Source organism: Vespula vulgaris, chromosome 9 (genome assembly GCF_905475345.1).
Source record: "Vespula vulgaris chromosome 9, iyVesVulg1.1, whole genome shotgun sequence".
In the NCBI taxonomy this organism is placed as follows: Eukaryota; Metazoa; Arthropoda; class Insecta; order Hymenoptera; family Vespidae; genus Vespula; species Vespula vulgaris.
The window spans coordinates 3,257,682-3,272,500 of NC_066594.1; the positions used below are offsets into that span (position 1 = coordinate 3,257,682).

A 14,819-nucleotide genomic window follows, 5' to 3' on the forward strand; every position below is an offset into this window, starting at 1 on the left:
TTACTGTCGATGAAGCTGTTAGAACTTAAAAAAAAAAAAAAGAAAGGAAAACTAAATGAAAAAGTTCTAACATAGACATTGTAGAGTTCAGTTCATCGAATCATCGTTATCCTCGTTGATTCGTGTTCACTAAAGTTGAAGAAAATTTCTTCGATGTTTCTATAAAAAAATGATCTCGTTTCCTGTTAGTATCATATTTAGAAGTAATAGAAAACCAGACAGTAAAAGTGTTAAATAGAATTAGATAGATTAAAAGAGATCTCTATGTGTGGAAAAATAGCAAATAAAAGCGTGGTATCAATCGTCACACCTCATTATTATTATTATTATTGCTAGGGACACGGCGGTGATAAGAATAAGAAGAATAAGAATGATAAGAAGAAGAAAATGGAATAAAATCGTTTGCGTCTTCGTAAAACGTGTGTGTTTGTAGTGTGTCTCTTTCGTTATTAGGTTTTCTCTTGACATTTTTCTTTCTCTTTTTTCTTTTTATCTTCTCATCATTGTTATATATATATATATATATATGTATATATATACACACATATATATACACAGTGCAACAGTACAATCATTATTTATCGATTTATCGCGTATCTTTTAATAATCAAGATGTGGATCGCACGAATACAAAGTTTACATTGTTTTTCTTTTTCCAATGATTGAAGAAACACAAGCATAAAAGAATCGTTGTACGCGCTTTTTTTCTGTAACGAAAATATTGATCTTCCAAAAAAAGTAAACAAAAAATATAAAAAACAAAAAAAGAAGTAGAGGTAATTATATATATTATACACACATTTATATGTGAGCCGTGATTATGAAAGTGTGTTCTAAGTAAAAAAAAGAAACAGAAAAAAAAACGAAAAAAAAAAAACGAGATCAAATTAATTTATTGCGTATAATTAGAATATTATCGTATTTCCATGTGAATTACGCAATAAACTAATAAAATGGAATGAAATAATTTAATTTTTAACTTAGACATCACTTTATGATCACCTGCTCATACATTATGTATTGTACATATATATAAAAACAATTTCATATATATATATATTTGTATATATATATATTTTTATGTATATACGGACGCATTTAATATTTCGAAAAAGACCGAAGAATAAACTGTCACATATCGTTACAATTTCGAACGTAAAAAATTATTATAGCCAAGACGCGATATCGTTTTTGTTTTAAAAATTATTCATGCATGATACTACAATGATTTCAAGAGATTTAATTTTCATGAAAACAGAAATACAATTCTCTATTTGCACAGATGATCGAACGAGCGATCAACCGACGAGGAATTGAATTGAAAAAAAAAGAAAAAGAAATCAAAGAAGAAAAGAAAAAAGTTAACGTAACTAAAAATCCAAAATCGTGTTAAAAGTTTGAAGCAGGGGATCATAATATAGTCGATTCGTTGAATTCTCGTCCGCGTTAAAATGTCGATTTCTCTCACCCCCCCTCCCCAATCGTGTTTCTCGTTAGAGCGCGTCTTACAAAGTAGAGAAATAGTTTTGTGTCTCGTTTTGTGCACAGAATTGTACTTTACATAGATATATATATTTTTTTTCTTTTTTTCCCCTCCTTTTTCGTTTTTTTTTAAGCATCTTCGTTACCGTCAATAACGGCACGTAAGTTGTCCATTGCGTTTATCGGCAACGATCATCGAATCTGGTACGCGATTTTGTACAAAGAGATTTATCACGCACGCATCTAAACGCATAAGATGTATCATACATACACACGCAGAGCCGATTAATACACCCCCTGTCCCTCCCACTGCATTGCTAACTCCCCCAGCTGGCCCCCATACACACACGACGCATCATATACACGCATATACACAAAGTCGTTTGTTTAAATTTCGCTCACCCACGTACATACATACAATACACAACACGATACGCATACAAAGAGACGAATGCAATTTGTCTCTCTATGTGTATGTGTATATGTGCGTGCGTGCGTGTGTATGCGTATGCGCATGCACGTCTACAAAAGAAGAAGCATGCACGTACGCAGGCAATTGAAACGCTATTCTCTGCTCGTAGAGGAGTTTAACGCGTTATTTTTGTTATTGTTAACAATCTGCGATACCCTTTTTGAGGATAAACGAAACAAAGGAGTCATCGAAATGAAACGAGAAAAAAGGAAGAAACTTAAAATAGGAAAAAGAAGTAAAGAAAAATGTAAAGTTTAAGGATTTAAAAAATATTCAATATGTTTTGTTTTTTAAAGGTATGACGCCGATTAATAATACTAATCGCATTCTTGCTATCATCGATGATCGTTTTATGTTGTTCATCGTTATAACGAGCATAGATATATTTTTTATTGAGAATAAAATAAATCGTCTGTTAAACGATCCGATTTCTCAAGTGTTTATTTGAATTCGGATTTATAATATTATCGGCGATCGAGAAGATAACAAATTATTTCTTTCATACGTATGTACGTATGTGTGTGTGTATGTATGTGGTTTTCATGGACATAATAAATGCGCGTCATCTTCTTAAATATAGAACTACTTAAAATAAAAATAAAAATGGAAGTGAAAATAAAAATAAAAATAAAAATAAAAATAAAAATAAAATATAAAATATGAAATAAAATCAAACCATGATAATCTCGATCGCCTAACGACAATACTGAAGGAGAGTACCAATGAAATTGAAATAAAGTGAAACGCGTTTAATCACCGATTGCCATCATACACTGATTTCGCAAATCATCACTCTTAACGTTATTAGTGACTGTAAAAGTTGTAAAAGTCATTGGAAACGATTTTTACAATTATATCGTCGTATTAACGGCTGAAAGCGTAATGCAATTTTCGTAGGTAGATTATAGATTCGTCACCTTTAAATTGGCCGTCCGATTCGGGCGTATATATATATATATATATATATATGTATATATATATGTATATATATGTATATGTATATATATATATCGATCTCTCTCTATCTCTCTCTCTCTTTCTCTCTCACTCTTTCTCTATTATTTTACGTATCTCTATATAAAATCATATATTTTCAACGTATCGTTCGTCACTCGCAAGAATGTTTTGTGTCTTTTACTTCACGGACACGTGAACCGCTCGGAAACGTTCTATTTAACACGTTTTATCGTCGTTGTACACGCGCGACAGGAGTTCGTTTTCTAGGTATAATCACATCTGCATAAAGTATACTCTCACACGGTTGGGTCATGCACGCACGCGTTTTATACGTTCGCACACACACTTTGAGAGAGACTTCGTATCACATTATACATTGAGTATCTCCTCTTTAAACATTGTTTCTCTATAGCAATATAGATTCTTATATATATATACACAGTAGTAACAGTCTAGTTTTCCTAAGGCTTCTAAAACTTTCTCACTTGCGACGTGTTTCTTCTTTCGATGAGAGAAAGAAACTGATAGAAGAAGAAGAAGAAGAAGAAGAAGAAGAAGAAGAGGTGAAGGAGGTGGAGGAAGCGTAGGAGGAAGAGGAGGAAGCGAAAGAGGAATGGAAGTTGACGATAGTGATGGTGATGGCGATGGAGGAGAAGAGAAGAAAGGAAAGGAAAGGAAAATAAAAAGAAAGAAATGAAAGGAACGAAAGGGAACAGCGGATACCGGTGTAGTTCGAGCCGTAACGAAGAGAGAAAATGTAGGTTCTTGCCGGGAGACATACGTCTAGTAGTAAATCACTTCGTAGACAGTGGCCTTCTTGTCGCCGGATCCAGTCACAATGTACTTGTCGTCGGCAGAGATGTCGCAGCTCAGAACCGACGAGGATTCCTTCGACTAGAAAAGAGAAACAAAGAGAACGAGATATATACTTTACGTTCAATCGTCTTGTCGTTTTAATTTGATTGAAGAAAATCCCGAACGATCGAGCGCGTGGATACGTACAAAAAGAAGAGAGAAAATAAAATTAAAAAAAAAGAAAAAGGAAAAGAAAAAGAAAGAAAGAAACGAAAGAGAAGGTTAAAATGAAAAGAAGGAGACCAACTTGAAATATCGAGGCGCCGTAAGGCGTGCGCCAAGCGTTGAGCAGATTGTCCTTGCCGGTGGAAACGAACCACTTGCCGCATGAAGCGAAACGAAGGGATAGAACGCAGGACTCGTGCAGATGTAACTGATATTTGTCCAACTTTGTGGCATGAAGAACCTCGACGTTAGAGTTCTCCATGCCGACAGCGAGCCATTCGCCGGTAGGACAGTATCCCAATGAGAATATTTGGGATGTGAAGTCATGTTGCTGAAGTTGCCTTCCTTCTCTTAGATCCCACGATCTTACGGTATTGTCGAGGCCACCGGTCCAGAGTTTCGAGCCGTCGGCCGATATGTCGATGCAAGAGGCTCCGTCCGTGTGTCCTTGGAACTGTCTGACCAACGTTTGATTCTGGAGATCCCAGACGGCGATATTACCGTCGCTGCAGCAACTGAAACAGACCTTCGAGTCCGGCGAGATGGCCAAGGCGTAACAGGCTGGCGCTGAGGAGGTCAACTCGGCCTTGATCCTCGGCGTTGGGCTGGCCAGGTCCCAGATACTCAGTTGACTCGCCTCACCGCCTACTATCAACGTTCTACCGTCTGGCAGTAACTTCACCGACCTGATGGAGAAAAAAATGGGAAGTAAGAAGACAGACGTTAGATCGAAAGAAATTGATTTCTATATTACTCCGTGATCCCCACAGCTGACACATAGAAATATACTCTCGAGTGACCTGATGTAATTGTCGCGCTGCAAACAGTCCAATTGCGAGACAGGTTTAGCGCTAATACTGCTGCCTTGACCAATGTCCCAGACTTTGACGCAACCCTTGCCACCGGTGTAAACGTATTTTGTTGGATTCGAGATCGTGACCGCGCATACGACCTCACCGTGAGTCAAAGTGTTGATCTGACGCGCGTGACGAGGTATACCTGGTCCTGTGAGAGCATCCGTGGGGAAAGATACTGGTTGCAGTTGGCCCTCGCCGTTCATATGGAAGGAGTACGCTCTGAGAATAGTCACCAACGAAGTCTCGATTATCTTTCTTCGAGTCTATCTTATGCTAAACTAAATACCTCGATTATTAGGTAGCTCTAATTGGATTACGTACGGTTTGCCACCCGGAATGCTGCTCAGTCCGTTACTCGAGGGTATCCTCACGTGACCGTCGAAACCGAGCTGAAAAATGTAAAACGTTACGTATGAATTAGGACGTACGAAGTAGGGTAATTACTTGTTACGAAATTTCTCTCTCTCTCTCTCTCTCTCTCTCTCTCTCTTTTATTCTATCTCTATCATTATCATTATCTCTGTCGTTATCTCTATCTCTATCAATATCTTTTTCTCTCTCGAAAGATACGATTGCAATTGAGATGAGTCGAAGAAATGAATTTACGAGATTGATGGGATCGAAAGTCACCATGGATGGTCTGGCGTAGGGCAAGTTGTTGTAGGGCGAGGGCGACTGCGACGGCTCATTGCCGCGGGATGGCAAGCCCTGATAACCCTGTGGTGGCGTTTGCTGCGACGATGGCGGATGATAGACCCGCGATGCCAAGGGCCCAGGGATGCCGCCCATAGTTGGCGTACAACTGCGCGAGCCCCTCGCCGCCGCCACAGGTGTACCCGGTTTGTCGACCTGAATTGTTAGTTCCGCGATGTTCTTTTTTTGTTATTCAAAAAAAAAAACACAATGTATTTCCGGATGACAACGAGTTGTACAAATCAACGATCACAGGTTGTTCCGTCATCGCGTTGTTAAAAATTAATACGAATTGATCAGTTTCTTCTTCACACGAAGAACAATCGTCCAACACGGTCGACAAATTTTTAAGATGATTTATAAACGGGAGCGCAATTTGTATCATGTTCAATAATGTTTTCAACATTGAAATTATATCGTTTCAATTAACGATGGAAGATATCAATGTTTCAACAACGGAACATCCTGTATATACTTTTCTTTCTTTTTATTAAGTAGCAAAGAGATAACCGGCTATCTTTACTTTCTGGTGACGATTCAATGCGATGCTCGAATTTATTTTGCCAAGAATTTTGATTCATCCTTTAAGAAATTTCTTCGATACATACATACACATATATATGCATATATATGTATAAAATAGAAATAGAAACAAACGGAAGCGTTACATTTCCATTTTTTCTTTTTTTTTTTTAATGAAAAATTCGTCAATACATAGTTATTATTTTGTTCGTTCTTTCTTATGGATATTCTTTCTATTCATTTCGTAGAATCTCGCTTCGTAATCGTCACCGAATAAGCTTGCTCTCCGCAAGATCTTACATCTTTACTTTTCAGAGACGGCGTACTACGAGCGGAAGAACTTCCGCTTCGCGAAGGTGGCCTGTCCTTGACCGAGGTCGAACCTACTCCCGAAGCTGGTCCACCGATGTGACCCGTTGCTCCATGTTTCTCTAGGGTACCGTTTTCTCGTGGATCCGAATGCTCGCCATTCGCATGCGGCGACGATCCTTCCTGCATTGCGAAAACAAAATGGATCTCTTTGAAATATGTGAACTACTATCTTCTACGTACATTTTAATTCATTGAAAAAAGAAAAGAAAATAAGAGAGAAGGCAAAATTTATTTTTTTTTTATTTCCATAATATCAACATGTACTTATATGATTTTTTAATGAATTTCTTAATTTTCTAAGATACTCGCTATCACGAAGACGATAGTTGTAATCGAATCGAAGTCACTCGTTCATCTATCGATATAGTCTTACGTTAATGGCTAAATACTATTTTTATTGTTCTTGCAGAATTTGTATTTAATTCATTTCCGTGAGAGATACATGCATACATACATACGTACATACATACATGGGTACGCATATATATACATATATATATACTTTTATATATATATATATATGCGATTTTTAATAAATTTCTCAATTTTATGAAATTCCTGTTAGTTTTGAAGCCGAAAGTTAAATTAAAGCGAAATTACTCATGGATCTTCGCAACGTGCAACCTAATTTTTGTTCTAAATTTCAAGTTAATCCGCTTGAACGTTTAGATAGTAAAATAGATACGTGTTTGTATGCACGTACACACACACACACACACACATCACACATACACGCATTCACGCTAATGTGTATGAATCTGTATCTATGCGTTAAAATACTGTACATATAAATCCTAATATCAAACTTAAAATAGGATCGAAATCTTTTATTAAGTTCACAAATTAAAATTTTCAATCATCCGGTATCTTCATAGAAAATTTCTGACACAAATACATGGTTACGAATTATTTATTATTTTACATATTTCTACGTAGTTCGATATATTTTTTTCCATTGCGTGTGTGACTCTTTCTTATGAATTTGTTTATGTTATAAAAAAAAAAAACGTTGTTTTCAAACTGGAAGTTTAATCGAGGCGGAACAATGAACTGATTCGAAATTTATCGAAATAATTTCATTTTAGTTATCAATTTCAAATGAATTCATTTAGTTATTTAGATGATACACCGGGCGCATACACACATATATATATATACATACTTACGTACGTATATAAATATGTACATATATACGATTCTTCTTCTTATATACGAAAACTACAAGATTCAGAGGGATTCGTAGATATTATAAAAAATGATAATGATTTGGAAGATACACTTCTCTATCATATTAGCTTCGCATCTCTTCTAATTGAAAATATTGGTGAACTCGTCGCAGTCTATTCCTAAACATGAGTGGAAAAGAACTAAATCTTTTTTCTCGTTTGTGTCGTTAGAAAAAACAAATCGTTAATTAAAATATACCTCGTTCGCCACGTCAACGACTAAGTCCTGATCGCTTTTCTCGCCGTCGCTATCCTGTAAAGAGAAAATAATGGTCATGAAGAAAGGACGAAACAAGACAAAGGAAGAAAACGTGCTTACTTTTAAAATTAATATATTATCTATGAAGCTACACAGGTAAAGAAAATGATGTATGTTCGTGTATATGTGTGTTGTATGTATATACCTGTATGAACGTATGTATGTATATGTATATAAATGAGACCCTCGACAGTTGTAGTTACGCCTACACGAGTGACTCGACCTACATTTAGCGGAGAGCATAGAGACACCGGTATTTCCTTCGGAGATGCATTATTAATTTCGATACTCGTTCCTAAGGTGCATCTCGCGTTCTGATTGCGCGTTAAGTTAATGGGTAAAGTATCGTAGCGATGGTATGTACACGGCTATGCGTCTCCGTTTGCGTCGGAGTACATAGTTACTCGTTGAATTTACAAGGGCCGTGTATGAGTCGAAAGTGCTTTCGTAATCAAAAGCTTTTGCCAGCGAGTGTATGCGCGGCCATTATTCGATCGCACGAATTACTTTTGCTTTTCTAGTCGCTCGTACGTCTAAATACGAATCATTCTCAAGGAGGAAGAAAAAGAAAAAGAAAAAGAAAGGATGCATTATTGGTTCCATCCAAGGAAGGAAATATCAAGAGGACCGATCTCTGGGTTATTTAATATTAATTCTTATGGTGTAAGCTGATACAGGGAGTATTGTGAAGGGGACACGTGATCGTGGCACGTTTTAGAACGAACGATTTGCTCGGGGGATTCGAATCGTAATTGCGACGCGATATGGTCATTGAGGGAAAGAAGAAGGGAGAGGGCGAGAAGCGGCGAGATTAGAGGGGAAAAGTGAAGAGGATAGAGACGAAGAGGAGGAGGAGGGGAGAGGAGAGAAGAGAAGAGAAGAGACGAGAGGAAGAATAGGCTAGGCGGAGGAGCGAAGTCCGTTCGAGCTGCCAGGGACAAGCAATAAATTTGTGTACGGACGATGAGTCTCAGTAAATAGAAGGCAAAGTGTGGTGGTATTGATTTCAGTGGTATTACTCGGCCGGCGGAGGACGCTCGTGGGTGGAGAGTGGCCGCGGAGGGTAGAAGGAGGAGGAATGAAAGAGAATGACGGAGAAAGAGAGAGAGAGAGAGAGAGAGAGAGAAAGAGAAGGGAGAAGAGAGGCCGAAGGAGACGAAGAAAGAGGCGGAGGGTGTCTTCCACCCCTTAACCTGCTCGTTCTAGCGTTAAATATGATACAAATGTTATCATCCCTTCTATTCCGCATCCCCACTACTACTAACTCGCAACTCCTCGGCACGAATAACCACCACTACTACCATCACCACCACCACCACCACCACCACCACCACCACCACCACCACCACCATCAACACCACCACTACCACTGCCACTATTACTAACACTGTTACCACTAGTGGTAGTAGCACGCTACTATACCATTACTACAGCGCACTACTACCATTATTACTACTACCACTACTTTCTAACGGCATCGCCAGTAGAGGCACCACTAGTATCTCTCCTCCCTCTTCGGCAGCTTCTTCCCTCGTTTAACCCGACGCAGCGGGGATGACGGTATTAAGGGCAGCTCTATTATTCGACCGCCCAACCACTCGACTCTTCGCCTCGAGAATCCTCGAATTTCTCTTTTTTTCCCTTCTACGAGTTCGCGTCATCCTCCCTCTCTTCTTTCTATATATATATATATATATATATATATATATATATATATATATATATATATGTATATATAGATAGATATATATCTCTTTTTCTTTCTTTCTTTCTTCCTCTTCCTCTCTCATCTTCTCGCTGTTCTAGCGTTCTTTTATTTACTTCTACTTTTCTCTCATCTCTTCCTTTCTCTCTTTTCTCTTCGGCGCGCGCGCGCACTCACCCCCACATACACACACCCCCACACACATACACATTCGCCGTCGAGTTTTTCTCTCACGACTCCGTTCTTTCTTCCACCTCTCGGATCTTTTGTAAACAAACGCGCGGCGCGAGAGGCTAAGAGGAATCGAATGATCTTCGAACTCCGCTACTCCTCTTCCTCCTCCACCTCTACCACTTCCTCCTTCTCCTCCTCCACCTTTTTCTCTTTCTCTTCACTTATTTTTCTATCTTCGTCTCGAATTCTTCTCCATGGTGCTTTCACTACTTTGACAAGAGGAAGGAAGGTGTATCTCGTTAATGCGTGCATGTACAAGAAGCGACAGTTAATTAAGACAATTATCTGTTAGCGAGATCTTTGCAGGATCGAAGCGAGAAGGAACATGAAACTCGCTTCTCTCTCTCTCTATCTCTATCTTTCTCCTGAATGCACACGCGCACGCGCACTCACACACACATACACACATACTTTCACAAACTCGAAAAACGAGAAGAATCGTTCTCGCGTGTGTACGATAAGATTTGCGAGGTACCTCTATATTAGGAAGCCACTACTTCGAAAAAAGAAATATAATATATGTAAGTACCATAGGTGTATCACGAAAAGGATTTAAATACGCGATAGCGACGTTACTTACCTGCCTACCTTTGTACTACCAAGGGCGATAAGGATTGCCCGTTGGATGGTATAACCAAAGTACCAACAACTTTTACTACACGAGTGAGAAATAGAAGGAGAGATAGAAATACGATGACTACCATACCACTACCACCATCACTACTACTACTACTATTACTATACTACTGCTGCTACTGATGCTACTATCGCTGCTGCTACTACTGCTACTACTTATATTACAATAACTGCTACTACTATTACTATCGTCACTCCTTTTGTGTCTCGCAGCAGAAGCGCCGGTGAAAACGTATTAAAGCGATTATCTTGGATGAAGAAGATATAGCGGTGAGGGTTGAGCGTAGGGAAGAGAGACTCGAGGAAGGAAAAGAGAAAGAGAGAGAGAGAGAGAGAGAGACAGGGGGACGTAGAAGAGAGGGTGGACGTTGACGAAAGGCTGGAAGGCTGGGTTCTTCTTGACGGCAAAAACGGGTTGTAGACACGGAGAACAATGGAGATAGGAACGAGCTTTCTCTGGAGTGAGGGGAAATAATGAAAAGTGCTCGCGATAACGCGCCTGTGTCGTATTAAAGTACGGCCAGCCACGATCATATAGGTAGCAATATACTAGAGTAGTAGTAATAGTAGTAGTAACAGTAGTAGTAACAGTAGTAGTAGTAGTAGTAGTAATAATAATAATAGTAATAGTAGTAACATCGAACTTGATAGACGAGTGCAATTTTATTCCCGCTTTTTGACTTTTCACGTAGAAACGAAGAAAATGATCGAACCTGCCCGACAAGAGTAAAACATGGGAGAATTGTATGGTGGTGATGTGGTAGTGGTGGTGGTGGTGGTGGTGGTGGTGGTGGTGGTGGTGGTGGTGGTGGTGATGATACTGGTGGTCGAGAAGAAGGGGGAGGAGAGGGAAAACGGTTTTTCCAGCGTTTATCGTGGATTGCGCGGTTTCGTCGGTTCGTGACGTTCCATGCGAAAGCCTGGTAAAAACGAATTGAACGATTCCTCCGAGAACAAGAAAATGAGAAGGGGGTTCGGGCAGGGGGTGGTTGAGGGTGGGATTGTAAAAAACCTAGACACAAGCACGCCGACGGGTTACGAAAGTACACGGAAGACCAGCTTGGATTTAGGAAAAATGTTCGTAGAGCGCAACAACAAGGAAAATAAGGGGAAATAAAGAGGGAAAACGGTTCGTATGAAAATGTAATTAGGGGAAGCGTGGAAGCTCGACTCATCGCGGCCTCGACCCTTTTTACCTCCATCCATGTACCACCACCACCGCCACCAACACCACTACCACTACCACCACCACCACCACCACTACCAGCACCACCACCACCATCACCTTCATCACCACCAGCACCATATAGCTACTCTCCTTTCTTTCTTTCTTTCTTTCTTTCTTTCTTTCTTTCTTTCTCTTCTCTTTCTCTTCCTATTCTCGGTATTCTATCGTAATAAATTTATTAATCGTTCTACGCGTATTTAATGCGTCGATACTCCGTTGCCCCGAGACAAAATCTTCCATATTATTTTATATACTTAGATACCGGACGCGATTCAGGAAATGGGATGGAAATTTTATGCGGATCCCCATCCTGATCGTTTCTATCGGATTCTAAGGATTTACGCTAACTTAATATATACTTTTTACACGGTTATCATTCCCGTGAAAAAAATATAACAAGAGATAGAGAAAGACAGGAGAGAGAGAGAGAGAGAGAGAAAGACAGAGAGAGATAGAGAAAGATAATTAAATCACGTTCGATCTTATCGATCGTCCTCTCTCTTCCTTTCTCTATCTATCTACCTCTATCTGTTTCTCTGTCTTTCTCTCGTTTTCTCACTTTCTTTCTTTCTTTTTTTTCTTCTTTCGCTAGGAAGAATCCGATCGTGCAAAGGACGAAATCGCCAAGCCACGCGAGCCGTAATTTGAATTTCATCGCGCTGGAAAAATCGAGAGAAACTTTTATCGTCGCTTTATCTCCGCCACGGCAAAAAGAATTATTACTTCGGCTTGGAAAGGCTAAAGTTTCTACGTTCGTAGACTGCCTTCCGTTATTCTCGATGTATCGCGAGAAGAGAAGAGAACAGAAGAGAAGGAAACAGAAGAGAAGAGAAGAGAAGAGAAGAGAAGAGAAGAGAAGAGAAGAGAAGAGAAGAGAAGGAAAGAAAAGAGAAGAGAAGAGAAGAGAAAAGCGAGAGAAAGGGAGAAGAGAAACGGATGAGAGTGCGACGTTAGGAGAAGGTTTCGCGAGCAAGTGTCTCTGCAATTTAACTTTTACGACGTTCCGTGTCATTTCTATTCTAGCGGTCGTCGAGTAACGGGTATTCGTCTTGAATTGGTTGCACCTACTCGGAAATACGTGTATGTTCTTTAGAACATACAAGTTTCTTTGTGGAAAATGTTCATTATTATATGAAATACGTAACAAAACAGACTTGTTTGTATTAGACAAGTCGTATATTAAATATACGAAATTATATATATATATATATATATATATATATATATATATATATATATAATTGAGCGTTAATTTTACTATATATTTCGTTAGTATAATTCTTATGTTACGTGTAAAAATCTGTTTATATATCTATATACACTCATACATATATACGATTTATATACAACTGACATAAATATTATACTTGGTATATAATATATATTAATGTATATATGTATGTGCGCGTGTGTTCGAGAAACCGCAAGCAAATATCTCGTAGGTATTTAAATGGAAAAAAAAGGGAAAGAAAAGAGAAAAGAAAAATGAGAGAAAAATGGAAAAAGAAGAGAGAAGAGAGATAAAACGAAAGAAAGGATTTTCGCTTTCAAACTCCAAAGAGTTTTCTACGAAAGGAGGGAAAAGCTGAAACGACTTTTCGATAGATCGTCGTCGCTATCGGATGCACTCGACGTTCATCTTCCGTTCCCGTTCCTCCGCTTATGTTCGCGGTCGAAATCTCTCTCTCTCTCTCTCTCTCTCCCCCTTTATTTCTTCCCCTTTCTCTTTCTAGAAATGGTCCTTCTCGTCCTACGATCCTTTTCTCTTTCTCCTCGAACGGCGGTGATTCTTTTATCGGTCGTAAACGCGTTCCCTTTTATATTCTTTTTCTTTTTTCTCTCGTGAGAGACGAAAATTGGGATGGTCGAGATACGAACACGATGGAAGAAGGATTTTCAAGATTTTCTAATCGTATTAGAAACTATTTCACGTATTAAATAATTTTATCATTAATATCTTCTTCGAAGACTCGACGATTTTTATTTATCGAAGATTACGTTCTCTTTTCTTTCTCTCCAAGACAATTATTTAATCGAAATTTATCGTTAACTAATGATCGTTAGAAAAATGTCCATTCGTTCGCAAGTAATCGTGTCATTCGTTAGCACGTTAAATGCCGAAGGTGGAGAAAAAAGCGTGACGCTAAATTTTGTTTATTTTATTCGAAATATTTGTATCGATTACTTGCTTGACGTTTGTCAAGATTAAAAGTATCATGTATGAAGTATGAGAATGAATTATTCTGTATCTTTTATCTAATCGAAAGTTACGATATAGGGGAATACATATGGGAATTTATATTTACGAAATATTATTTCGACGGTGTAAACATAATAATAATAATAGTAATATTAATAATATAATAATAATAATAATAATAATAATAAAGATAGATTCAAAAGAATGATTTTAGAGAAACAGCTTAAAAGAATGTTAATTATTCATTTAACTCTATGCTATGAACGAAATAAAAGTGTAAAAGGATGCGAAAAGGAAGAAGAAAACTTGGCCGGACGGTTTTGAATGCGAGCAAGAGATAGGAGGATAGAAAAAGAGAAAAGAGAAAAGAGGAAAAAGAAAAAGAGAGAAGGAAGAAAAAAGTGAAAAAGAAAAAGAAGAAGAAGAAGAAGATAAAGAAGAAAAAGAAGAAAAAGAAGAAGCGCCGTTCTTCTTCGAAGATGCACGAGTCGAGGAGGAGCAACGAGTAGGTATAGGGTCGCAAAGGTGTCGGCAAGAAAGAAAAGAGCGGCGAGGAGGTGCAAGGAGAAGCAGTGTAGAGAAGAAAAGAGAAGAAAAGAGAGAAGAAGAGAAAAGAAAAGGAGAGAAGAGAAAAGAAGAGAAGAAAAGAAAAGAAAAGAGAAGAAAAGAAAAGAGTAGAGCAGAGCAGAGCAGAGAGGCGGACAGAGAGAGAGAGAGAGAGAGAGAGAGAGAGAGAAGAGGAGGAGGAGGAGGAGGAAGAGGATAGGAGGGTTAGAGAGGGGAGGAAAAGGGAAGAAGGACGGCCGGGTAGGATGGGTTGACAGGAGGCGTTAGCTCGGGATACGTGGAGCCGTCATACAATAAATACGATATTTGTACCCCTCCGTAGCGACTGGAGATGGTAAGAGAGAGAGAAAGAGTAAAGTACGTATACAAGTACGTATGTATGGATGTCG

At 38.6% G+C, this 14,819-nt stretch overlaps 1 protein-coding gene across 12 annotated transcripts in view; it reads right to left on the reverse strand.

The window, feature by feature from the left end:
• Positions 1–2,688: 2,688 nt before the first annotated feature.
• The window catches only part of LOC127066300 (protein groucho), an 87,880-nt gene continuing 75,749 nt past the window's right edge, over positions 2,689–14,819 (reverse strand). For 6 of the 12 annotated variants that reach the window (XM_050999849.1, XM_050999858.1, XM_050999851.1 and 3 more), the window contains 7 exons: positions 7,801–7,854; positions 6,304–6,495; positions 5,395–5,661; positions 5,110–5,177; positions 4,732–5,007; positions 4,014–4,617; positions 2,689–3,805 (listed from right to left, as the gene is read on the reverse strand). In XM_050999849.1, the coding sequence (XP_050855806.1) occupies positions 3,695–3,805; positions 4,014–4,617; positions 4,732–5,007; positions 5,110–5,177; positions 5,395–5,661; positions 6,304–6,495; positions 7,801–7,854 (1,572 nt within the window). In that variant the 3' untranslated portion in view covers positions 2,689–3,694. The remainder of the gene's footprint in view (positions 3,806–4,013; positions 4,618–4,731; positions 5,008–5,109; positions 5,178–5,394; positions 5,662–6,303; positions 6,496–7,800; positions 7,855–14,819) is intronic. The other 6 variants (XM_050999855.1, XM_050999856.1, XM_050999853.1 and 3 more) reach the window with 6 other exon arrangements.